Source organism: Rissa tridactyla, chromosome 5 (genome assembly GCF_028500815.1).
Source record: "Rissa tridactyla isolate bRisTri1 chromosome 5, bRisTri1.patW.cur.20221130, whole genome shotgun sequence".
NCBI lineage: Eukaryota > Metazoa > Chordata > Aves > Charadriiformes > Laridae > Rissa > Rissa tridactyla.
The window spans coordinates 31,483,622-31,511,291 of NC_071470.1; the positions used below are offsets into that span (position 1 = coordinate 31,483,622).

A 27,670-nucleotide genomic window follows, 5' to 3' on the forward strand; every position below is an offset into this window, starting at 1 on the left:
GAAAAGATGTCCTAAGTTTCAAAGACCTGGCCCACCAAGTTTCCACCTGAAGTTAAGCTTTTATCTCTAGCTTTTGTCTGAAGTCACGTCAGATTGATTTCTACCCAAACGACTTCTACACACATGCTTAGCAGTTACATTCCTGTTGCTTGAACCCTGCGTGGAACAGGCTGACCAGCAGATGTCCCCAAATTCAAAATAATCACAGTTAAAGCTTCAGGAAATCTTTACAGCCCTTTTGAACTTTACAAAGCGTGAAGCACCAGAGGCCATGAATACCCTCGCTGCTTATTGGCATTCTTGTAAAAACGGAAGTTCTGAACTAGGCAATACCTGACTGCTGACACAAAGCACCTTTTTTGTCATAAAAAGTAAACTGATATCCAGACAATTTTTCTATGATACACTCCCTATTGATTGACAGTCCCTTGTTGAAATTTTTATTTTCAAAAGCATTCTAATTTCCCCTCCCCCCCCCTTAGAAGAGCAATCCCCCCCCAAACATCACGTGTAACACTTTTTCTTGGAAGTTTAGATACAAGACTTTTTCCAAACTAGCATCAATTATTTTTGACTTGGGTATTACCAAACTGACAAACTGCTTTTTTTTTGGCATACCAAATACTGCTTTTACACTTCTCTCTATACCACCTACCTTGAATTCTGGAGACGTCAGAGATGTAAGTCTATGAGGTTGTATGCGTACCGTACTTCGTACTAACCTGCAGATGGGAACCTACCAGCTTACACCGACGTCTCTGAGCAGAAGGGCTATTAGGTGCTGGGAAACTGGAAGGTCCTCTTTTCTCAAGCAAGCTGCTGAAGAACGCCTTTGGAGACCTGGCTTTCTTGCTCAAACGTTCCTGTTCCTCCGAGATGCCTTTTTTTTTTTATTATTTATTATGGTCGTACTTGTGTTTTTGTGTCCATAGATAAAATGAATGCTTCAGTTCTCAACCCTGCACTCAGGAAACTTTGAAGTAAATGGAAAATAGGTAATTTCCACCCCCAGCCACACTGTCTGATGACCAGAATGCCCAATTGCTGATACTGTTGCTTACATGAAGATTTGCTTCTTAAGCGGGCTAAAAACTAATTCCTCAAACTTCACGGTTAGAAGAATCAAGCACTATTTAACACAACTACAAACAAAAGCATTAAAACACACAAACATGAAGTTAAAGACGACGGCACAAAATTAGGTGAACCAGCATTGAAAGTTTATCCAATTTAGAAATATATACATTTATATAAAAAAGGAAATCAATATAAAAATCTACATATTTGCAAATCTTGTATTACACAGGGTAAAGACAGTGTTATGTTTTATATCTATTGGATTACATATTTTTACAGTTTAAAAATCTTAAGAGTATACGGTTGCAAAAAAAAATTAAATATCTGAATAGAGCCCCAAAGATAGCATACTGTAGGTATGACTGTCATGACACAATGAAGTCAATTATTCCGACAGAGAAATATTTACTCTGTAAACAGTATGTGTAAATACTGCAAGAAAGTAGAGCTTGCTCTGATATACATATATCTATACACCAAAAACACATTTTTAAATGCTTTGTTGGCTGAGCCTTCTTTACAAAGTGGATCATATCAGGGTAGTGAACCACAGGGATACTCATTTAAAATAAAAGGAATTAGAAACTTAAAATATCCAATATTCAACAGAACCTGACGTTTAATTACTGCATATTCCTTATGCACATAAACCCTACTCCAGTGGGAAGAGAGATCAAAAGACTGATACTGTGTATGTCGTTGTCTCTTGCAAAAGATAGAGGCAGTGTTTCTTGCCTATATTCCTACGTATGGTCCTAATATTGCATCTCTTTATTAAGGAAAATCCCTTAGGGATTAAATCCTGGTTTACTGTTTACAGAAACAGAAAATTCTTACTCTGTAATGGTTTTGTTTATGTTTTTAAAGTTATAACCACCTAATTGTAACAAGATTAAAGCCGACACATATAAACTTTGAAAAAGTAACAGAAAAAAAAAAAATGAAGTTTATAGATACAGATTCAGACTGATAGAAGCTAGATACCTTCTCCTGTTTCAGGAGTGACAGGATTTTTTTTTTTTTTTAATTGTTTTTACAAGTCTTGTAAACATTATTAGAGCTATGAGACCATTATAGCAGTACTTTTAAATCAACAAAGTTACTTAACAGGTCATTAAAATAAATTTCTCCTCTTTATTAAAGCTTAGGAACAGGGTAATTTTGGCATAAATATCAAGCCCTTGGTTTTAGGATACCCGTCCCCAAAATATTAGGGAACAAATATTACAAGCACCCTGCTCATGCCTATCACTGATAGTGCTGATAGTATGTTAAAAACAGATTTTATTTTGCTTGCAACTGCAAACTGAGTAGTGATTTTAATAATGGAAAAATCCATGTTGAATTACAAGAAGTGGACCAGGGCAGTATGTTTTGCCCTAGAACAGAACAGAATGCAATGGGCTGACAACCTCATCCTAAGAGACTGACCACAAAGATTTATGGAGCGATAGTAGCATCACACTCATGGCTTCAGGGTTTTTTGTGTGTTTTGTTTTAAAGAACCTTTGATGATGGCAATGTGAGAGAAAACTGCTAGTCAGAATTTGGGGTACTCAGAAGACTCCCTCCCTTCCCCCTTAAGATTAAGTAGTCCTTTCTCTTTTCCCATACCCATTAAAAATACTAGTGGCACCTACCCTTCCAGTTCAAAACTAAGTAACAGGGCTCCCGTGAAAGCCAAGTCAATATTATTGCATGCCTATCTGAAGTGCATGTCATTAAGTAATATGTGGGATGCCACAACCGTATCAGTTGGCCAGTACTCTGATGTTAATTACTGCAGACATCGTAATCAGAAGTAACATTTATGTATGAGGTGGCTTAACAAAAAAGCCATATTTCCTAATCATCTTTACCTATAGTAAACCAAATTATTCGCACATAAGTCTTCAATATTTACAAGTCAACTGTACAAGTAATACAAAAACCTCTCAGTTAAGCACCAGTGCTGACTTAAGGAGTAATATCTTCAAGTCAGAGTATTAGTATTCCCTGTCACAAGCGGACTCTGATTTTGGAAGTTTCTCTTTTCTGTATTGGTTGTATTCAGACCACTTCTTTGTTCACGTCCATCTTCCACTTTCCAAGGATATTAGTAATAGCAGCAGTTTTCTAAAAGGTGTAGGTACCATAGACAGCTTTCACAGCATAATCAGTTCAGATCTTTTTAAAATAAAAGACCATAAAAATCCACTGATCTGGATTGTAAGGTTTTACCAAGAGTTCATTAAGTGGAGTCTATATACAATTCATGGGAGAATAAGTGGTTGAAACAAATACAGTTTCTGTGTGCAAACACTGGGATGTCCAAGAGCGGCAGGAGTCCGCACTTAATTCAAGGGCGGTAGAGAACCCATTTGTCCTAAGTGTCAGTGAATTATGCCAGTCATGTCACCTTGGTTTAGAGTAACCATAAGGACACCGAAGAATCAGGCTGTCGTGACTAGGTAAGACATGAGTGCTATAGTATTCGACCAAACTTCCCATGTTCAAAAACATGATGTCTGAATCCAGGTAAAACTTGCAATCCTGTTGTAGAACAAAAACATACATAATCATTGACAGTAATTTTTCCAAACTCAGTGTTTAAAGAAAATCCCAAACCATCATCATCAGAACTAAGAAGCTCTTTCAAACAATCTACTGCTTTGCAAACTAGTCACACAAGGACAACCAAATTGAACTTGGGAATTTACTATTCCATCCTTTAGGATTTCACTGGAGCTGAAGTTTAGATTTGAACATTTACAGCTAGTTTGTCTGTTGCATGACACAGCAACTAGAAAGCCCAGATCCGAGTACTCAAACTCTCATCCTAGACCAGATATTTCTAAAACAACTATTTTAACTTTCAGGAATGGGAAGACGTTTAGACTTTGACTTATTAGTTCCAATATATACCTATACACATGCACACTTTATACACATATATACACACGAAATTCATTGATATATACATGCACATATATACACATACAGTCATAGCGCAGCTGCTAACCTTTTCAAAGATCCTGTAGTTTCTCACTTTTTCTGCAGATTCATCCCATACAACCAATACCTTGAAGAAGAAAAATGCAACGTATTCAGCCTATGCTAATAAGCTCTAAGTCAATGTATTAAGGAATTAGTTACAATCCAGCCTAAAAAAACCAATCAATCACTGAAGTTACCATAGTGATTGTCTCAGATTTTCTTGCTTTAAGGAAAGAGCACATCTAAATTGTTAAGTACTTTATAATATGTAAGATACAGTATCTCTAAATCAAAAAGGTTTTTGGGGGTAGATTCAGCAATTGCCAGTTACCTTTCCAGGCTTAGTAGATGAGTTCCTAATACAGTACAATCCGTTTTGTGGTTGTCTCCGTGGGCTACTAGCTTTAAATGTCCTAAAAACAATACAGCAATTACATGTGTTAGTAAAATGCCTAGATTCTTAAAATTCTTATGATAAACCTCTATTTCAGTTTCAATAATTCATAGTACATCATAGCTGAAAGAATTTCACTGTTCTAGCATCTGAATCAGCAACACAGCACAGAAGATCTGGCTTTCTGTCCCATCTAGCATCCTGGCAGAACAACCTTCTCCAGATGGAGCAAAATCCCTTTGCAAGTAGCATGCATTTTCAATTGATGCATGAGCACTGAACTAACTCCCTTAAAAAGCAATTGCCATATTAAAGGAATTTAAATACTTTTATTATGTTTTTAAACACAAGCTGTACCTATCAAAATTATCTTTGGACTACTATTCAGTGCAGGTTTTTGCAGGACTTCTAAGCAATGTTTTAAAGTCACATCCTACCTTTCAACTTCGAAGGATTCAGAGGTATTAAGAAATACTGAAGCAGGCAGCCCAACCTGTAAAAAATATGAAGAAAATAAATCACCGTGTAAGTCAATGACAACTCAAAATGCTAGCAACTTTTTATGCAAATAAGCTACAGCCATCAGTATCTGAAATTATTAGTGGTGATTTAATCTTTACTTTATGTTTCTTCCTCCTTTACATCCGATATTAAAATACAGAGTTTATCAAGGCATTCCTTAAAGCTCAAAAAAATTAAAAAAAAAAATAATAATCACACAGCAATGTGTTTTCAGATATTTTTTTCCTGAAATATGCATTTTAAAAGTTCCCTAAACTACACATAAGCAAGAAAAAAATTCTCCTTGAGAACGGCTCATCTGCTTGATCTTACTTTTTCATAGTCATCATCAGAATCATCATCAGGTTGGTTTGGCTTGGAGGGTAGTGCTGGTTTTTCAAATGAGAAGCTTCTAAAACTCTGTCCATCTGGTGGTGATCTCCTGGCAGAAACAGATCAAAAACTGAAGGACATCTCCTCAGGAAAACAGAACAAATATACACAAAACACTAAAGCGATAATAAAACTAGAACTGAAGAGCAACTTTCAGTTTAGCCCCCAAATAACAGATTAATTTAGGTTGCAAGGGGACCTCTAGAGATCATTTAGTCCAAGTTACTGCTCAAAGTAGGTCCAACTAGATCAGGTAGCTCAGGTAGCCACGCCCAGCCAAGTTTTGAGTATCTCTAAGGATGGAGGTTCCACAGCCTCTCCACAGCAACCTGTTTTGATGTTTCACCATCCAACACGGCAAAAAGTTTTTCCTACTATCTAGCTGTAATCTCCCAGGTTGTGACTTCTGCCTGTTGCCTCTTACCTTATCACTGCAGACCTCCAAAGTTGCTCTCCCTTCTCCACCCTACCCATTAAGTAGTCGTAGACAGCAGTGATCTCTCATTAGCCTTCCTATAAAGGCTGAATGAATCCAGTTCTCTCAGTCTCTTCTCACGTATCTGTGCTACAGACCAAACATCTTGCTGGCCTTCCACTGGACTCACGCCAGCGTATCAGTGTCTTTCTTGTACAGTCCTACAGAGTTTATTACTTGTTCTTCAGGGCTGCTAAACAATCCAATGGGCAAAAATATTTTCATCTGACTTACCACCATAACTAGTTCCACATCCCTTACTAAAGCTGACATTAATATAAAATGAAACACATTTCCTCTTTCTACAGAAGCCCAAAACTGTTTTTACGGTTCACTGAGGTTCTGATATTAAGGCTTCTTGTTCACTGCAATCAAAGGCTTTTAAGTGTTTAAAATAGACCTGAAAACAAGTGAACCCAAAATTTTGGTGGTTGGGTTTTTTTTTGTTTGTTGTTTTTTTTTTTTTTTTTTTTTAGTTTATCTACTATTTCTTACTGAACTATTTCAGAAGGTAAACTGATTGCAAAATTTTTAAACAATAAATACAGAGGCAAAAAAGCACAATACTGTAAGGGATGGTGCAGGGAAGAGAAACAGACTTCTCAGATTCATATCGACATATGTTTGTCAACAAGTTAACTAATACACAATGGAAAAATTTAATAGCGCATTGTATTTTCATACTTACTGTAACTGGGGACATGAAGACTTCTCTGGTCTAGGCTTGATTCCAGGGGGCTGGTGGCCTGGCACAGGTGGTTTTGGGAGCACTGGTGGCACAAACAGCCCAGGTTTACCATGTTCTCTTGGCACTTTGGGCTCTGTTGGTTTTTCAGTAAACTGTGACAGCTTGGGTTTACTGCTTGGTAGTGGAGGAGGAGTTCGCAGCGAAAGGTTTAAGGTTTTTAGCTTCTCGCATCCTTCTGGAGTAGGAAGAACTTGAGCTAGAGGCAGGGGCTCTGGAGGCAACGAACAAGATTCTTTGACACACACAGGCTTTTTGAAAGGAGGTAAAGGGGGTACAGGAGGCAGCTGTTCACTTAGTCTCCGGCTTGAGGATTGAATCTTTAGATTAGGTTCAGCTCGGCACTGTAACTGGGGTTCTCTCACATTTAAGTGATCCTCTAGTTTGATATCAGGTAAGCTTCTTTTAGGAGGTGGTGGTGGTACTGGCACAGTAGATTTGCCAGCAAAGGAATTTGCCCTTGATTCTGAGTAGGCAGCTTTTCTGATGTGAGGAACTGGCGGAGGCGGGTAGGCTGGGGGCAGGACCATATCTACAGAAAGAAAACATCAAAAAAACATGACACACTGAGGGGAAATACAGTATGTCAAGAAACAAGACTTTTCAAATTTATTTTCTATGTGATTTAAGATGTTTCATTGGCATCTGGTCTGACAGTACCCAAAATGCTGGATAAACATTCAACTTTCAGCACAATTCTGAATGCTATGTGTAATAAACTCCTGCAATTTTTATTCAGGCATGGCTTATGACAACTTCGTAAAGAGTTTTCCCTTTGCTAAAAATAAAGAAAAAGAGACTACATTAAAAGCATTACCCCTCCTCCAGGCTGATGGCCAGATACAGACCCTTCAGGGAAGGCGGCCTGCAAGAAAACATGCCCTTAAAGGCATGTAACACTTTCTGTAAATTGTTACTGCTGTTACCAGGAACTTTTGACCCTAAATACCTCTCAAGATTAGATATCTGTGCATTACTTCAGTTATTTTACCACCTGCAATGCTTAAGATATGACCAAGCCAAAATAATAATCTGGCATTGTACATGAATGTTGCCTTCACTGGTGGCCTTTCACAGGGATGGGGCCTTTTGCAAAGGGAAAGAAAGAAATCTCATACCATCCTTCACTATGTCAGAAGTATCTGGCTGTAAGTAAGATTCATCCTCTTCCTCCTGGTCATAATCTGCAGATAAAAATCAATGTGTCAGACTCTGATAAGTACTCCTGGAACAAAGAGTCTTGAGTACTTACTGCTTTTTAATAAACAAATATTTTTTCAGTTTTTGTTAGGTTTTGATTGTTTGTTTGTTTTTTTAAAGAGGTGAAAAACATAGTTAAAAATTTTGGTCCACGCCTCTGCTATTTAGAACAGTTTTTCCCTTAAACTTTGATGCCAACTAAGAAAGCCATTGCTTACAACAGTGGGAGATGAATTCGCTGCACATGAAATTTTTTCCATTTTTCAAGTTAAAGTTTACTTTCCGGTAACATTTTCTAGTGTTATAGCCTTCCTGAAAAAAATTCAAATCAGTCGCAGAGACACAACTACATAGAAGCACTGGCAAAACCAGCTAGAAGAAAATAATCCCCAAAATCTAACCCTAACACAGAAACATTGATGATTTTGCAATACAGAAGCTTAAGCAAGCCTAGTGATCTACAAAACAATTAATTCTTTTGCCTCGCTCTGGCAACAACAACAAAAAACAAATGCACCACAACAAATGGCTTAAATGGTTTCAATGTTGTCTTTAACCCTAAGGCAGAATAATCAAGACATGAAAAACACGCTACTTCTAGGCAGTCATTTCTCAGAATTGACTATGATAGGAGCCTCAAGGACAATATGCATTATTTCCCCAGATAAATGGATTTTAAAAAAAAAAGGTAAGAATATCTGATAAAAATCATTTAGCTCTTCTAATTTTCCTAACTTAAACTCATGCTAGGCCTCTTAACATAATTTGTATTGCATACAACCCTTCCCTCCCATAAACACAGAAGTACTAAACTACAATCCTACACAAAATGCTGATGAGTCTGTTTTCCTCTGCTTTGCAGCAATTGAACCGGATTTCCTAAAAAGACTCACTCCTGCCTTTTTGTCCTAGTCAGGAAAAATAGTCAGGAATTTCCTTTCAGGAAATGAGAGTACTTGCTCCAATCAACCCTGCCGTTAGAAATCTGAAAGGGCAGATGGGAAATGGCCTAGTAAAGGAACTATGTTGAACCGTGAGGATTTTACTAACACATCTCTTCAATACGAAGTCAGTTGCTGAAATATGTTGTGAATGCCTATCTGACAGGCTTCCTGTAATGTCCTCGCTTCTAATTAAAAAAAATAAATACACTCAGCCCAAACCATTTACTGTGAAACAGCTACAGCAACAAACAGGTATTAAACTTTGAATAAAAAAGGCTATGCTAAGAATGAGATTTTTAGAGCCTTACTTTAAAAAGCTACTCAGTTTGAAAGTCATTGAAGAATGTTAGCCTATGCATTTTACATAGGCCCATCCTATGCCTGTCGCAAGATCTTCCTGAACTGGAGGGATGATCAGTTCTGTTTCATACTAAACAGACCACAACACAGAGGCAAAAACATCCCAGTGTGGGTGACTGCTTGTTTTGCAGGACAGCTGAATTAATTTCGCAGTCTAGATAGGAGGTAACTAGCTCCACAATGTTTTACTGCATTGTCTCCACATGTTTTCAGAACATACTTTTATGTGACTAATATTCCATTATTATAATTATATTAAATTATTGTGAATAATATTCAATCATCATATAAAGACCACTTTGTATTTCCACAATATGACCTATGGACATACTCAAAAGTTTTATCTTTTTTGCGAGATCTACAAACTTTTCGACATGCAGTCTTCATAAAAGTTTTAAATAGTATTATTAGAGTGTCAAGATACCTCCTTGAAAGATCTGAATTTCTTTAGTTATCGTTTATTTTTATGACTGGTTTATGGCACACAGTATCTGCTTCTGATTTAAAATTACAACTACACACCTTGTAAAAACAAGAATTTATAGTGCAAAATGGATCAGTTTGATTAAGCTACAGGAATAGTTCCTGCAGAATCCAGAAGAAATAAGTAAGCAAATTAATAAGTAAATAAATAAGTCTTATTTAGCAGTGTCTAAATTTGTCACCTTCATTATCTGCTGAATGATGAGAATACTTGATATCAATGGGACGTTCTACTGAGCCATAGAAACTGTCTGCATCAGAACCAGAGTCACTGCAAAAGAAAAGACAGAGTACCTTCTGCATCACTGTGCTATGTGTCTCGGGACAGTAAACATGTCTGTTAGCAGGACTGTACCACTGGAAAGCAAGGCTGGAAAAGCAAAAGCAATCTATTCCTATTTCCCAAATAACAGCAAGGTATGTTGCTGCTGTCACTTTGAAGTGTTTATTTCTTTTACACAAAGCTGACATTTAAAGTTCTCTTAGTAAAAAGATTTATTTTTGTCTTGGTATTATTTAAACTATGTATTAGGAAGGCCTTTCACTCTTTGACCTTACTGCACCTGTTTTTATTTAACAGTAAATTGCTTGTAGGTGCAAAGGGCCTAAAGCACTATTGCCAAGAACTGGTGCAAAAGGGATAAAAAGCAAATAGAAATTAAGGGTTGATACCTGAATTCTGTTATTGTTTCTTTCTTCTCATGGTAGTGATCAATTTCCCTCCTCAGGGATAGCATCCAATTCTAAATAAGAATAAAAATACAGAATTCAACACATCCATCTTTAAATCATTAAACAAAGATGCACAGTGTCTGTCCTCTGTAAGAGCAGAGTATCTGTGCAAGGAACCTTGAAACATTGCAAGAAACATTGAAATAGTATTTATCCATGACTTGATACATGCATCGAGAGGATTTACCAGTCAAAATGTTTTGACTATCTAAAATGCTATAAGAACATGTTAAAATATTAAAATTGCAGTTTGCGAATTTCAAGCTGTTATTTCTAAAGCCAGGTACTTGTTCATAGTATGTTTATGGGCGAGACATTTCACTGAAGAGTATTCATACTTCATCAAAGGTTTAACATACAAATATTTGTTCCTTGGCTAAAAATAAACTGAGCAATATGGAGAAACACATGCTATCTAGTAGGTCACTTACAGCCATTCCCTAAATTACAAGTTGAACTAACTCTAAATTAATAGTTAAAACTTCAGATGTGATTTTCAGAGGAGTCCAAAGAACTAGGTATACAAATTTCAGTGACAGCTACACATCCAGTTCGTTTAGATTTTAGGGAAGTCCAAGATTCGCTTTCTGCTTCAAGGAAAATTGTATTGCAAAAAGAAGAAGAAAGTTACCTTTCTTTCATCTTCAGAAGAAGCTGAAAAAAACCACGTCCTGTGCTTCTTGCTAATGTGAACTAACTTGAAAGGAAACACATTGCTTGATGTTGTCTCCTCAGCTGCCCGCATAACCCTGAGAAGAAGAACAACCAATACATAAAAAGCTTAACTCTGCTCTGCAAGTCATAAAGCTCTGACAGAAAGCAGTTTTACCGGCCAGTTTTGCCTTAACAAAAACAACCCCCAAGCCCAGGAAAACACCATCAAAATTCCCAGATGTGGGGGACTGAAGTCGCAGAAAGGACATTAAAGTGGTAGAAAGGACAATGCAAGAGCGCTGACAGTAGAAAAAGCGCTATTAAACCATGAGCTAAACTTATAAATGGATGTTTTCACCTGTTCAATAGTTTTAATGAATTGTATTAATTCACAAGCTTCACACCATGGCAAGAAGTACGTGGGGTGTCTGTGATCCTTATTTTAGAAAGGCACAGAGTAGAAATCAAAACACAGGTTGTCCATGAAAATAAATGAGAACTAACATTAAAAGTTAATTTAATTTTTCCACTTCTCCCTTATAAAAAACTTTCTTGCACTTTATTATTTTAAAACATGCATAACAACCTCTTTCACAAACTGCATTAGATACCTTTCTTTTGATTTTTCCCCCCAGAGGAGTCTCAAATGAGGAAATTCCTTACACACACAAAAATTTGGTTGTAAATGCTCGCTATAAGGCTTTGGAACAAATAAGGAGACTAAAATCTGAGACTGTGAGTTATCTAAAAGTAACATTTCTAAGATTTACTCAGCATAAACCGAAGAGAAATCTAGTTGAAGCTTTTACAATCATTATTGGGGCTTTCTTTCTTGTTCCTGAACTTTTAAACTCACCGATTTCCTTATATAATACAGTATTTCCATAAATCCTTAATATTTAGGGAAGGTGGTTTGTAAACGTAGGAAAAAATATTATCAGAGACATTTGACATTTGGTTAGGTACCTAACCAAAATAACATTGTTTTGGCCTTTCAATACTTAAAGGGTGCTCATAAGAAAGTTGGGGACAGATGGGGGCCTGCTGTGATAGGACAAGGGGTAATGGTTTTAAACTAAAAGAGGAGAAATTTAGGATGTAAGGACGAAGGTTTTTTACAGTGAGGGTGGTGAAACACTGGCACAGGTTGCCCAGAGAGGTGGTAGATGCCCCATCCCTGGAAACACTCAAGGTCAGGCTGGACGGGGCTGTGAGCAACCTGATCTCATTGAAGATGTCCCTGCTCTTTGCAGAGGGGTTGGACTAGATGACCTTTAGAGGTTCTTTCCAGCCTAATCTATTCTAGGAAAAAGAAAAAATATCTAATAAACATCCTCAAGCTGCCATTAAGAACCGTGTCAACTGCAAAAATATTTCAGAATTAGAAACTGCATCTTTTTTAGAACCCCAGTCGTACTTTTAAGATGGAGGTTGTAGTTTTCTGCATCTGCCCAGTCCAAAACAAAGCCACAAAAGGAACTCTAAGTTATTTTACTAATGTAAGGCTTAAAAGGATGTTAATGTGGGAAATACCCATGGTACAGCTGGGAGGGACACTAGCAATAGGCATCACTATACATTTTGAGTCACTAGTGACCACAGCACTTCCTCATCTCCTGTCCACTCTTAACACATAAAGGCTATTGAATGCAAACTGCAAAATAAAAGTCAAGGGAAGCCTTAGAGTGACTTGGTTTTAGAACTGCATACCTATAAAATAGGCCATTGTTGTGGTCAGTTAGAAAGCTCTCACATTCTAATAACAGATATTCCAAAACTCTGAGAACATTATGCAGTTCAAGAATAACATTTACAAATACAATAAAATAGCAGTGCAGACCAATTATGTGATAGTACTCTACATTCGCTTTCTTATTAGTTCTTTCTTAGCATCAATTACAACAGCAATTTCTTAAAGTTAGGTTGGACTTCTATTAGTAGGCCTTGAACGTATACTGCACTCAGTCAAATTCTGATAGTACTGGTTAACTCGAAAGCCATTATTTTTGTCTTCGACTTAAAAAAGCAAACATCAAGATTTATAACTTGTAGCAAAATGTCTTGACATTTTGCACATGCATTCTCTCATTTATCACTCCTGTAGTTGATTTGATTTTGACACTAATTAGCGTTACTGAGTCAGCAACTCCATAAATATTCCTTTGTAGTTTTGTGAGGATCATTGAAATCACCAGAGAACAAAGATCGTTTTTCTGACAGAATCCACATGTATCTGCCTGTGCAAAGTCTTCATTAAGTCAGTAACAAGAGTAAGCCCATTGCAATTTATCATCTTTTCTGGTTAAATTACAAAAGATGAAGGCTACACATCTGCAAAGCACAGGAAACATCATCTATACAATTTGAAAGGAATACATATCTTAGAATCTGAGATCAGCACTTAACCCAAACAACAGATGTAGCTGAGTTTAACTTAGTTGGAAATGAAAACCACAGCCCCCTGAATTACATAAAAGGAGCTCAGGTGTTAAGTAAGTTCTTTGGCACTCACCTGTTGTAACCATTCAAAGAAAATGCACCTTGTGGAGATGCAGATGTGCTGCTCTTAAAATAGTAAATACATCCCTCATGGATAATCACAAATCTTAATGGCCCTGAAAAGACAAAGACAACAAGTGAGCAAAATAAATCCAAAGGCAAAATAAATCCAAAGGTTAACAAGAACCTGTTAACTTGGGCAGAATTATTGTTTAAGGTTTTAGTAATCATTATATAAGAGCACAAACTAGTTAAGTGAGAGCTTGTTGATCACCAGCCACATGGTGAAGCCGTCCATTCAGAGTGTTTCAGGACTAAGAGTAGTATTTGCTTCCCTCAAATGAGGCAGTTGATCTGATAACTTCAAAAGAAGCATAAGAGATTGCAGGTCTGATCCCACCTGTGCTGCTTTACAGAGGAATAAACTAATGTGAGAATGCAACCTAAAACAATATGGGAGAAAGGTAGCCACAGGCTACAAATACATATTTATGTCCATCCCAAAACCACGATGGTACTTCCCTCTCTTCTATCATCTCAAATACATAAAGCTGCCAATAAAATCTTTTATTTTCTTTTTTTTTTTTTAAAGGGGCCAACATTCCTTCCTTTATCAAAGGCAGTAATCTTTGTCCTTAACTATGTAAGTATAGTTTAGTTATAAACAGGGAACAGCAAATGAATAGCATATAAACAAACTTAAAATCCGAAGTTTTCTCCACGTAAATAGATTCTATTCCAGAAGAAATTACTGGTTTTAAGAACAGCCTAATGTTGGCAGTGAGAAAATTTCCATTTCACAACAGCAATAGGAGATGGGGATATTTTTTCCAGTACAGAATAAGCAATTGGGGAAAAAACTGAGAACTAATTTCTTTCAGAAAAGATTCTTTTAAATTGATACATATCCTGGGAATCTATTTCTTTATTTACTTGTGAAGGACTAGACAAGAGGTTTAACCAAGTAAAAGAAAATCAACCACAACATTTATCATCTAAGATTTACAGTTCCAAAAAAACTAAAGGAAATTCTTTCAATAAATATATTATCATGTCTTTCATACATATATTCCAATAAAATTGTAATCTATTGCAGACAAAGTAAGTGGAAGAACTTTAAATAAGTAGTATGCTAACATGAAATGTGTTAATGGCCCCAAAGGCAAGCATTTAAAACATTTAATATAGTTAATACCTCATTCAACTTACACTTCAAGATCTGCAGCTGGGTGCCTCCTTTTTTATGAAGATAACCTGATTTGGTCACTCCTCCAGGCATTGTCAAAAGGTTTTGTGCTCCAATTGCCTTCATTGGGACTGGCCAGACCTGCTCCTGCGAGGCCATTGTTCTGCAATGTAGAATAATTAAAAACAGTTTAATATTTTTATTTTACTTTAAGGAAGGAGTACCGAGAAACAAAGCTTGTTTCCTTAAACAAGTCTTCCAAACAACTAACATGGTTCAGCAGTCAAGTATGTAGCACAGACAGGGTGTTCATAGATTCCAGGAAGTTTGTAACGTATAAAAAAACATGGTGCAAAAAGTCCCGAATTATTTTTATACAGCTCTCAGGAGTGATTGACAGTTGTTGATACAAATTATTCATGCCATGCTCCACTGAGTATTTTTGCAGTTACCACTTTTTCTGCTGTCATCTTAAACAGGTTACCAAGAAAATTAGTTTCTTAGTAGTAGTTTTTTCTGTCTGATATATATGGAAATTCTAACCATTGAAATGGTCTGTTATCCTCAGGTGTAGGGCTAGAGAGCTTTGCTGTTAAGAGGCAAACTAACTTCAGTAAATTAGTTTCTGATAAAGGAATGATGGTTTAGAACTGAAAAGCTTTTAGTGGACCGAAATCCAATGGATCCTGTTTGCTTCTCCCTTCCCCAAAAGGGACAATAATGGAAGTCAATAGTGTAGCTCAGTACAGGAAACCAAGAGCCTACAGCACAACCCACCTACCCCAGCACGAGTCTCTCCAGCCTCAGATGGCAACTTGAAATACCCATACTGAAAAGAATAAGTAAGTGATAGAGTTTTGTTGAGGGATTAACTGCAGCAGTGGAGTACATATCTGTTGCATATGTGTTCGGAAAAACAGAAATGCAAGTCAGTTGATCTTTCAGTGGATCAGCTTAGGATTTAGATCTAACTGCTTGCCCTTTGCTGATGATGCACATTTGGGAAGGGGTGGAAATGACTAACATTTTCTACCATGAGAGTTTAAATTCAATTAAAGACTCTAGGCAACCTAGAAAATCTAATCACAAATATTAGGTTTTAGAGTGTTATAAAACACTAGTGTTTAGTGTTATAAAACAGGCACAAGCAGAGAAGATAGGATCTAAGGCCCTAGAAAGGTTCTCACAGCAGACACTGCAAGGTACCACGGTTCCCAGTTTTCCACCAGGACCTTCCTGCCCACCAAAGGTAAATTACTTCCGTTGTATTCTGCTGTATCCTTCCTTCTGCTATTTCCTCTGTGTTCTTATTACATGATTGAGATCTTTCCAATCTGAGTTGTTCCTTCCTCCTCCTCTCCCACAATGAAATTTCTAGCAACAGTAATATGTTAACAGGTCCAAGAAGTGGCTACACACAGATATTTTAAGCCTTTAAGAATTAAAAAAAAATAGTAAGAAAAGTAACTTCCCCCCCCAAAAAAAAGGAGGCGGGGGGGGAAAGGATCCTTCAAATTATTTCTCCGCATCTTGCAGAAAAGTCAAAGTGAGGGAAATGGAGACCGTTAACCAGCTGGCTGCTAACACCAAACCACACTGCAGTACTGCTAAGCATGATTTCCTTGAAATGACTGCAAAGGCAGGCCCTGGGCTAAATTTTTATTTTAAGAACAGGCACATCGACATTCAAACACTAGAAATTAATCCATTATTAAGGTATTCAAGTCTGTTTCTAGCTACATTCAGGAAAAAGATTAAGTAAAAACAGAACCTTTTTATTAAGACAAATATACTCTGATTTCAGTTTTCTTGATCAATCTCTAACATTAGTCTCAATACCATCCAACAATTTCAGATTCATCATGGGTCTTCAAATCCTGTGTCATTTTACTACAAAAAACAGAACAAGAAAGGACTTAAGCACCTAGCCTTTGATGTGAAACTCTTTTAATACTGTATTTAGGTTGAAAACATATCAGAATAGGCAGAGTTAAATGTCTCAGAGAGGTTATCCAAAACAATCATCAGGCTGAGATTTCCAGGAAGCCAATGACAAACACTGGGGACAAGGGTATCCCGCCCTAGGTCAATACAGAAAACAGAAATATTTGACTAGGTCATGTTGGCCTTCTGTACAGGAATAGACTAGTTAGACTATTCACTAAAGCATGCCTGGATGGGGCACTTTCTCCTCCCCCTGAAAAGCCAGAATATCAGGGAGACAGAAAAATAGACAAGTTAAGTAAGTCATGGAAGGAGAGGAGCTGGGGGGGGAGGGGGGGGAAATCCAGTTTTACAGTGTGATGACTACAGGATTTAACTGAGGGGGAAGGAGAGTATCAGGTTCTGCTTCCTCTATTCACGATCATTTCTTACTTTTGACGACTCAGAAAACAGTCCTGAGAACAGAGACCAAGCCTCAGAACTTCCCCATCCCAGCAAAGTAAATAAAAGGGCATTTGGCTGAACTCCATGCAACCCAGTACACATTATATGAGCTTAAGAGCCCACCTAATCATACCAAGCTTTTCAATAGATTTAGAGGCTGATATGCCTATTTTCTGGATCTCATTGTGGCTTATAGCACCCCCTATCACATCTGTAGGCTCCTCAAGCACTGTCATTTGCAGACATGTAGGGAGGACTTTGGTATTCTGAATTGAAATGGTTGAGTTCAGCTTCTAAATCCATTTAAGTACTTTCAATCTAGTCCCAAACAGATTTTTCTTCTTTTCTTAACAATACAAAACAATCCTGGAATGACACTACATGCTATTTTGCATCAAGCTGCTGGGACAAAGCTGTCAAAACAATGTAATCACAAGATCTTAATTGTAAGGGTGGGAGGAAGGAAAAATGGATGCTCTTACAAGATTTTTCTGGTCTTAGCATCTACAATATGGTTGCCTTTAGCTCACTGAAATGGTTCCTTCCACTCTTGATATTCTTCTTATAATTTTTTTAATCCATTACATGAAGAACAGATCGATAGCAAGCACTGATGTCACTGTAGAGCCTGTTAGCTTTGTGACCATTAAGAACAGAAAGATATCTCCAAGTTGTTTCTTATGCAGTTACATTCTTGCACTACAAGCCAAAGACCTTACTACACATTCCCATCCCAGGTGAATAAGCATAGTCTCTCCCTTGGAGCTGACAAGGAAGTTAAGAGAAAGGGCCCACTAAGGGCAACCAGAGCCAAGCCCTGCTCTCTTTCCGATGCCAGTCCTCTCTTTCAAAAAGAAGGTGACATTACTCATGCATTGTTTTGTGCAAGCTCCCAGTAATAGCTACACACTTTATTCTTCTTCCCACTCACCAAGGGACTAGATGCATATTTTTAAGTTCTCCACTGAGCCCCAAAATCCATTATCAAGCGGCTCTGGAATCAACCTTCTCCCCCACTGAAACAGCACTGAACTCTGAACCCTCTGAACCAGAAGAGGATGGCAGCAGACAGCGAAAGGCCTTGCATCACTTTATTTCTCAAACGATCCCCACAACAATTCTATGCCTGTGAGGGAGATGATAAGTCTTACAGTGTATTAGGAGAAATGGTGGAACAACAGTTTACAGGACTTGCTTCATCATTCAACAGTACTTTCGGAAGGACAGAACAATACGATTAGCACTCTCGAGCATGGTAACAGAGCTTATACAATTACAACAGTAATTACCTCATACATACAAACTGGTCTGACAGACTAAAAGCCAAATCAATTTGCAGTGTATTTTTAATGTATCAATAAAGTCAGTCCAAGCCTATCATATGAGTACACTTTTCTCAAACACCTATCACAATGAGCTGGTTTTTATTTTAAAGTACCACGAAAACTACAACAGCATGAAAAAATGTGAAAAAACACACCTCATCATGTAATCTAGATAATGCCATTCTGATGCAGAAGTTTCTTCTGAATCATAACAATACTGTTAACAAGCTCAAACTCCAAATGGAGAGCAGACTTCTGCCTATGCAAATGTATACACCTGTGAAGTAATTTTAACCTATTCCCTCAGTCACTGTTTATAGAATAGCTAGATTGGAGGCTACGGCATTACTTTACTGGCTTAAAAGTCCATCCACGGGTGAAAATAAAAAAAATCTGCCACATTAAAAATCTGGATTACATTACAGAAGAAAACTTACCCATTTTGGCCTTAAGAGCTCTTGACGTTCAGCCCAATTAAAGCAAATACAAGCTGATTCAAGTAAGGATTGCATCCTGGAATAGCCATGAGTCCTCAGTTTTTGCTTAACTTCAGCAGAACATATGGCAGATGTAATCATCTCCACATCTTGCAGTATATAGGCTAAAAACACATTACCCTCATCTCTGAAACTACAGCTGCCAAGAGCTATATTAAAATTCTCACTTGTTATAATAATATTTATGGCGTGTCCTGGAGCCCACTTTGGTCATGCTGAAAACAAATAAAAAGCAGCCTCCAAAGTTGCAGTATAAAAATTAAACCTGATTTGAGTTTGTAACAAGTATCTCTATGCCAATTAAGTCTGAACTTTATAAATGCCATAATATCTCATAACTTCTAGTCTTTAAATTCTATTTTGAAAGTAAAACCTAACAAAGCAAGAGGCTAGTTTCCTTCTGAATATGTAACTTACATAAAACATTACATATATAACTTACAGAAATTAATGCATTCCTCATATAATGCAGAGGGAGACTTAAGTTTCAGTCTCTACAAAAGGCTTAACCAAAAATGAGGCAGCATTTCACACAGCAAAACTGTAAAATAAAAGCTTCCCCAATGTGCTCTCAACAGTTCCGAACAAAAACTAGTACTCCAAGTCAACCATCTAAACATTTACCATCTGTTCTTAAAACTGCTTTCTGCAAAGTTTTTGGATCTCTTTTCCATTTATTAAACATTCTCTAGTATTTCTGCAATACTCTTCCATATCTCGCCTACTTCTTTGGTTACACATTCCATTTCTCAATACTTCTAGCAGTCCCTTTCACAATAGTCTCTCAAAAGGATTAATAGCACACTACAAACACTGTAAAGTCAAATAAATTTTACAAGACAGAGAACAGAGAACTAAGCTCAACTGAGACACACTGTTGTAAGTAAGTTTAGTCAGTAACTTGCTTCAACTTCCTTTTCTTTTCTGGCAAACATTTTCAACTAACAGTCGCCTCATCTCTGCCCCCTTCAATTCTTTGCTCTTGAATTTTCTGCATGAGTTAAAAGTATTTGACCCCAGATACAATACTCTACTCTTGGTTTTAGCCTGCTGTTTACCTAAAAGAGAAAAGATGACAAAAATACAAGCCACAAACATGCACTAACCTGGTGACCATGCCTGATCGACACATAGTTTTTCTGCTGACAGTTTCACCGAATGATTGTTTCCTTTGTGATGACCAAGCCATTAATAACTTATGATCCCTCTCAGGCATGACAGGAACATCTCTGCACTTCTCCCCGTTCTGTGTATTATAAGGTTGAGAGTGACTGCAATAGCTGCTGTATGCTCAACACACAAAAGGAAAAGAAACCCTGCCCCAACTGCTTGTGCATCTGCGCTGCGGCCAAAAGGGACGCCTAGGCAATGACTTGTTTCCTTTGTTACTTCCTGTTTCCCCCAGTGTTAGTGGGCAGCAGTATCTTGGTCAGATTTCCCAACTTCCCAGAGAGGTTATAAATCAAACCCTGCATACCTCAAACCTCTGTCAGAGGGAAAGCCAGAAAGCAGAGGGGATTTTCCAGTCCTCACTTGCTTCCTCCTCACCTTTCAATCAACTACTTTTCCTTGGGAGAAAAAGAAAGCAGCCCTTTTCTTCTTACAGTGTACTCAGGCTCTCACACCGGCAGCTTAGAAATGCTGCCTGTGCTTCTGAAGAGCCTGTGCTTCAGGTACTGGAACTGCAACACAGAACTACGATAAATATTTCATCTCTCTTCTCTCCTGTAGCTGGAGCTTGTCCTCCTCTCTTCAACCCAAGAAATTTTGAAAGATTATGCAGCATATACATGCTTTAGAGCAAGTCTTGCCTGTGCATTTGACGCTACGCAAACCATAAAAGACAAAAAAATTTGAATCCAAGAGGCTCACAACACAAGGGCAACTATTCTACAGGACAAGTATCACCAACTGATGATGAATAAATACCATTGTTGTATGCTTATTTTCATCTGGAGCTCTTTAAACAATTCAACTGTTTCACTGACTTTGTCTGGAATTAACTAACACCCTGGAGTAGAAAGTTCAAGTAAGACAAAAACACCCAGCAAGTTTCAGAATGACGGACAAAACCTACATACACGAATATGCCAAGGAAAGCTTACTTCACATATTTTTTTCGTAAAATGGACACGAATTTGTACTCCAAAATAGAAGGCAGAAGTTTCTATATAATGTCTTTTCTCTTTGCAAACTACCCAACAACCAAAGCACAGAAGAAAATAACATTTCAGATACTGGCCATGGCTGTTTCGGCTAGAAATTCAATTGTCTTCACCATAGGGCACCCATTTGCACTCCTTCCATAGCCAGGCTATATAGGAAGGGGAAGCAAACCATAAATATGGTTTATGGAAGCAAACCACAAATAACACCTGTTGTTAGCTAAAAGGATCAGCATATCAACACAAAACCCCAGTGCTATTTAATAAGAATCAATACCCAGTTCTCTCAGTGGCTTAATTAACAGATTTTTCACACAGAAATGACATAGAGGACTATGTTTCAGCAGTTTGTGAATTAAAAATCACTTGCTTTATCTGCTACAATTATCAGTTACCAATCTAGACTTCAAGCATTAACACACAATGCTTTAAGGCAATCTTTCCTCCCCCAGTTATCTTTCCTCCTCTGCTATCTACGCAGACTCTTCTAAGTTTGCATCACCATCTTTGCAATCTGTATCTCTACCTCAGTAATGAAGCTACAACCAAAATGACACCATTTCAGTATATGTAACACTGGAGAAAAAAAAAAAAAATTTGGTTCCTCTTTCCCTGTTCTGGTGTGACACACCTAAGTCTTGGTTTTCCCCTCCAAAATCCACAACTATAGTACCATGCTCTTTGGCCTCAACAGTCTCATTTTAATTATGTCTCATTTATCCAATGCATGTTCCTGAAATACAGCTTTCCCACTTTAACCTTTCTGATGCTGTCCTCTCCCATTCTTCACTTAAGCACTCAGAAATACAGACTTTTTCATTTCAAGTTCCAAGATCCCCTTTTGATTTTTCCGGTGATTTCCAGCACTGCCAGAATGGTCACAGAGTTGGAACAGAAGCCATTTCACACATGCATGCACACAAGCCGGTGTTCCACTGAGGAACAACAACAAAAAAATAAATTAGATGTTTCATAGTTTTGGAAGGATGAAAATTCGGCTTAACTCTCTAGCCCAAACATTAATCAGAAGGGTTGTGTTTCAAAATTGCAAATAAGGAGTCTGAAGAAACAGGAAGTCTTTATGGATTTGATTAACATGTCTGTCAGAGAAGTGAAAGAGTATTAAATTTATCCTTCTTCACAACGCAAAGTTCAGTTTGGCAAAGAACTCTGGTATACGGTTTTCAGACCACTAACCTTCATTTGTCCCCACAAAATCAGTGGTGAGAAGCAGCCTTGCACCAAGCTAGCCTTGGGAGAATTTCAGTCAAAAGGAGTTAACTTCATTTCTTTAACTTTGTGAGATTTCACTCAGATAGCTTTAATAGGAAGAACCAAAGCATCAGAAGCCAACATTTGGATTTCATTCCAGCCCAGTCACTGTCTGAGGAAGTCTGCCAATCATCTCTGCCATTGTTAGGAACAGCTCTTGCTCCCAGTCAAAAGCAGTCCTACTTATCTTTATGTAATGGAAAGCAAGAGCAATAAAATATATCTCTAGCACTATGTGCTGTCCTTGCCAGTAAAAGTTCACTAGTCTAGCTGACGGGTTGAGCTGTGTCTGCAACAAGAGAGCTTCCTCTTGCTACCAATTTACAGGAAACTGCAAGAATGGACTGTAAATAAAAGCAGCACAAGAAGAGCACAGCAATAGGCAAGGCAGAAAAATTAACAAAGCAACAAAAAAAAATTGAAATAGCGTAAAAAACACTTTCCTTGAGTTGCAGCAAGTAGTCAGCTCAGTAGTCAAGTTCCCCTCAGAATAACTTAAGAGTTCATACATTATATATTTCCATAAAAGCCTACAGTATAGTAAGGCATTAAAGAAGGCCACATTCTGTTAGTTTTACTGACTTTAATGAGTTTAAATCATGAGCAGATTATTATGAGTTTTACTATTTTATTAATTCTACCAAACTAGTTTAGTCCAAAGTTTCTAGATCGCAGTGGAAACACATCCACTCTATCGAGAGATGACGTATCTATCAACTGTATACTCCACAACTGCAGGTTGTAAAAGAGCAACTGTAAATTACTCGCCTGAATCCTTCATCTGCTAGATAAGGCAGTCCTGTTAAAGCGTGAATAATCATGCATCAGAATTACTTCTGCTGGGTGACCTGCAGAATAATAATTAAAAAATAATAATAAGTAATCAGGAACAAAGGGGAGAAATGAGGCCAGAATTTCCAAAAATCCTCTTTCAATAACAAAAGTATTCATATTATTTAAATTTCAACTATCATTCCATCATTCAACTTACTTAGGAAGAGCTGAAGAAGCCTTAATAATGTATTTACTTATTTAGTTATATATATTAAAGACAGTAGCTGAAGCCTTGATAACATATACTCAATCTAAATCTGAGAAACACAGGTCGAAAAGCTTCTGAGTTTCTATTTATATCCCACTGCTCTTAAGCTGTGAACATCTATGGACATACTGTCGGCTTGGAACTTCAGAGAAAGAGTGTGTCAATTTTAAAGCAAAGTTGTAACTTTTTTTGGTTGTTTCACAAAACAACTTGGCACAAGTCCTAGAAGATGATACACTAACTTTGATTTTGGGATATCATTAATGTCAGATATTGCTCAAATGTCTATAGACGAAAAGACAGCCACAAAGTATCTGCGGTATAAGCACAGCTTGTAAAAAATCAAGTTACACTGTACAGCTGGAAGAGAAGAACCTTCTGCAAACTCTCAGTATATTATCATTTAACAGACTCTCTTACATCAGCTCACCTTGAAAAATAACCTAAGACTTAATACTGATGTAAATAAGGATTGAATTAAAATCAGTACAGCTATCCTAACATAATTTTCTGTGTTGGCAATTTTGTTATGAGTAGCTTTTCAAGTTAAGTTTATCTACTGAATCAAAATGCTCTTCAAAACCACAAAGGAGCATTCACCCAGCAGGTTAACTATGTGTCAAGTCTACGCCAGTCCCACCATACCAGTAACGCCTGGTATAAGTAACACTTAAAATAGAAGGCAAGTGCTTAAACATTTTTGCTGCTTATTGTGTTTCTTCAAAATAAATTCAAAGACACATTACCGAGGCAAGACTTCCATTTAGTTTATTATTCAAACCAGATGGACAAGCTCTTTGTTCCTTTTAACTGTTACCTATATCCAAGGTCCTTGTAAAAATGACTGTAAATGCAGCTACGGTTATGATTAACTGCTATCTTTCATCAGTGCTTGTAGAACAATTTAAACAAGACCACAGCCAGAAAAAAATCACGTAACTGAGCAGAAGTACAAACATGATTGCCAAAGTCCTATTCCTGCAGGCAGTTGTGCTGCAGGCAGCTGCAAAGGGAGTTCCCCCAAATACACACAGACGCTTAGAGTGGGAGTTTCCACAAATTATTTATTCCCTTGGAAGAAGTTTTTGATTCCAAAATATTAGAGTTGAAACAATTTTGCTGCCAGGCTGGTTTGTGATAAACTGCATACAATTCTATCACTAATGTATTCATAATTGATAATTTAGGAAGCACTGCTGGACCACAGAAATAATTTCTACTTACAGGTCAAAACACCTTTAACCATTTAAGGTGGCAGACCATTGGCATTTAGTAAAAGCAACACCTAAATAAAGGTTCTTAGAAATTTACAAGAGGGAGTCAAATATCCATTACTGATTATAAAGGACATGTGATAGGTACACTTAACCAGCAGACCTCTTGCTATATGAAGTTAAGTCTGTTGTTAGGAAATGTTTTTTTCTGTTTTTGTAGAATTTTACTTAAATCAATTTAAAGAACATCAAGAGTCCAAGTGAAAAAAAGAAGAAAGGTGAAAAACCCACCTTAGAGCCCTACACTTGTGTTCATAATTTTCTACCACTTCTGATATAAAAGCATTTTGGCAAGACATACACATCCATCAGTTCATTGTACATTGTGCTTTTACAAGACTAACGAAACTTAGGTCCAACACTAACTATTATTGTCAGTTAAAAAAGAGTATTTCGTGTAAGTGTATATGCAAGTCAACAGAAAAATTACTGAACATAAGTAATTTTAAAACATTCCTGCATCAAGATATTAAAAACGACAAAAATGCATAAAGCTTATAGATAAAGTCCTTTTGAATGTCTATCAGCAAAAAACTGCAATAAGTAAGTTTTTAAACTCTATTGCTAACCCTGATAACAAACCACTTATTGAATACTAAAGAAATTCAACAAGCCCTGGTTTAGAGGAAGCATTTGGTCATGTCATCTGTGAGCCCTTCAAGCTTGCGTGCCCCTCTTCTGGTGGACTGCAGTAACCTTAATATTTAAAGAAACATACCTTTGCAGGCAAATGGCTGCAGCCAGCACTGAAGAGGAAGTTCAACTTCTGTCAGACCCTGGGAAAACAAAATGAGACAAATATTTCCTATTTTTATTTTGCTTGTAAAGAGACTAGTGATACAATTTAAAGACAAAGTGTAACCGCAAAGACTCACTCTATACTTCACTGCTGTATTACACAGTAGATGGTGCCGGTTTCTTAGTGATGCAGTGAAGCATCTCAGAGTTTGCTCTTCTCATACTTGGAAACTCTGACTAGGAACTAGAATCTCAAATAAGCTAAAGCTAATAACCATGCAAGTGTAATTTATAGAATTAGAAGGCCCAACTTCTAATTGTATTGCCAATGGACAGCCCCCACCTCCAACAACTTCGAAGCTCCTTGTGCTTAAAATCTCATGCACCCAAGTAGGTGTACCAGAAACAAGGTTTCCTTATTCTGATTCCAACGACTGTTCCCTTTTAAACCACATTAGGGACTTCTCTAAAGGATAGGCATAAGAAAGGCGTAAGTATTTCGCCACTCTCACCTCCAACCACCCAAAACACTAAAATCAAAGGACTGAAACAGGTAGGAACAAGGATTAAAATAACCAGGATTTAAGGCTACAGTATTTCATCACTTAGATAAATACTACTTTTTTAAAAAAATAAAAAAAAAAATAAAAGGAGCACATACACTGGAAAGAAGAATCTCTGCAAGTTCATGCTTACTTTCTACAAAAGCTGAATTTAATTGTAACCACCAGATCACATGCAGTTGGTATTTTAGGTCAAGATTTTAATTTTGAAACAAATGTACACTGCAAGGCCGTGCCAGAAAGACAGCAGTACACAAACAATTTAATTTGGAGGACACGAGAGGGAACAGTCATTTCCTATCACTTAACCCTGAAAATATATAAATCACGTGCAAGGGGCTTCTTCTACAAGACAATTTGGACAATGCCATTCGAAATTATCGTTTCTTTTACAGAAATCACTATTTTCTTCAGAAACATGACCAAAAGGAAAAAAAAAACAAAAACGTATTCCTCCTTAGATCCCTCTTGTTTAAATGAACTCCAAAAGCAAGGATTATCCCAACATTGGTCTACGCCTCCAAAGCTGTAGAGCTACGTTCAAAAGTGAGTTCACTTTTGGAGGTCTATTTTCAAGTACAGAAGACATTCATACACAATACTTCATAAGACCTGAAGAATGACATTGTTCTTATTTTACAACACGGATCGCAGTTTGCCTAATCAAATATATTCTGGTATAGTGTCAATGAAGGTTGCAGAAAGGTTTCACGAGAGGTACAAAAACCCCACAACATACTAGAAGAGTAAGAAACACCTGACAGTAAGATAGGCCAAAGGCAAGAAGCTAAAATACAAGTTCTAGATCCTCGCTTTCCATCTGATTTCGACGTCGCTTAACTCTTCTCTTCAAATCATCTCCTTTTCTGACCTGTCTTGAAAGTCAAGACGTATACTCTTACAAAAGCCTTTATAAGGATTAACTCGTTCACACTGGGAAAAAGACTTCAGAAAACTAAAGATAATGAGAATGGATTTAGTGGTACTGCACACGTAAATGAAAACCCTCCCTGGAATGCTCATAGAATAGAATCATAGAGTAGTTTGGGTTGGAAGGGACCTCTAAACATCATCTAGTCCAATGACCCTGCACAAGCAGGGACATCTTCAACTGGATCAGGTTGCTCAGAGCCCCATCCACCCTGACCTTGACTGTTTGCAGAGATGGGGCATCTACCACCTCCCTGAGCAATCTGTTCCAGTGTTTCACCACCCTCATTAAAAAAAATTTGTTCCCTATACCTAGTCTAAATCTTCCCTCTTCTAGTTTAAAGCTATTACCCCTTGTCCTATCCCTGCTAAAAGGCCCTGGTGATCATTAATATTTCAGAGGAGGGGAAAAAAAAAACCCAAATGAAAAATGCTGTAGTGCATCTAGTTTAGTGCACAGTGATTGAGAATATGGGAATACAGAAATCCATCTCAGACTCCAAGATCTCAGACTCTGTCACTTCAAATGACACCAGTAAGCCTCTGAGCTGCAAGAATATTCTGTATCTTTATCCAGTTCTTACACCTCAGATCCGACTCCATGCATCCCATCCCTATTGTCTCATCAAGTTATCAAAAAATAAGAGATAAGAATTTGTAAACTGGAGCATTCACTTTAAAAGATATTTCCGTTTCCTTCCCACTGACTTTTCTTTTTTAACTTAAGACATAATGACTTATTCCAGCTAAAGTTTGAATCTAGAAGCCTGGAATTCTTTTACATACACTCTACAGTCCAGTTCGATTATTTCCCCCCCCTTTTCCCCTCCCTCCCCTCCTTTAATTTTAAGATGCTT

General features: G+C 37.4%; 1 protein-coding gene across 10 annotated transcripts in view; it reads right to left on the reverse strand.

Moving 5' to 3' along the window:
* Positions 1-519: 519 nt before the first annotated feature.
* SH3BP2 (SH3 domain binding protein 2) overlaps positions 520-27,670 on the reverse strand; it is a 41,342-nt gene continuing 14,191 nt past the window's right edge. For 3 of the 10 annotated variants that reach the window (XM_054201870.1, XM_054201871.1, XM_054201872.1), the window contains 14 exons: positions 25,301-25,358; positions 23,035-23,114; positions 14,643-14,782; positions 13,447-13,549; positions 10,912-11,029; positions 10,221-10,291; positions 9,731-9,819; positions 7,680-7,745; positions 6,505-7,093; positions 5,282-5,390; positions 4,885-4,940; positions 4,385-4,466; positions 4,079-4,138; positions 520-3,609 (listed from right to left, as the gene is read on the reverse strand). In XM_054201870.1, coding sequence (XP_054057845.1) covers positions 3,472-3,609; positions 4,079-4,138; positions 4,385-4,466; positions 4,885-4,940; positions 5,282-5,390; positions 6,505-7,093; positions 7,680-7,745; positions 9,731-9,819; positions 10,221-10,291; positions 10,912-11,029; positions 13,447-13,549; positions 14,643-14,782; positions 23,035-23,087 — 1,674 coding nt within the window. In that variant the 5' untranslated portion in view covers positions 23,088-23,114; positions 25,301-25,358 and the 3' untranslated portion in view covers positions 520-3,471. The other 7 variants (XM_054201873.1, XM_054201876.1, XM_054201875.1 and 4 more) reach the window with 6 other exon arrangements.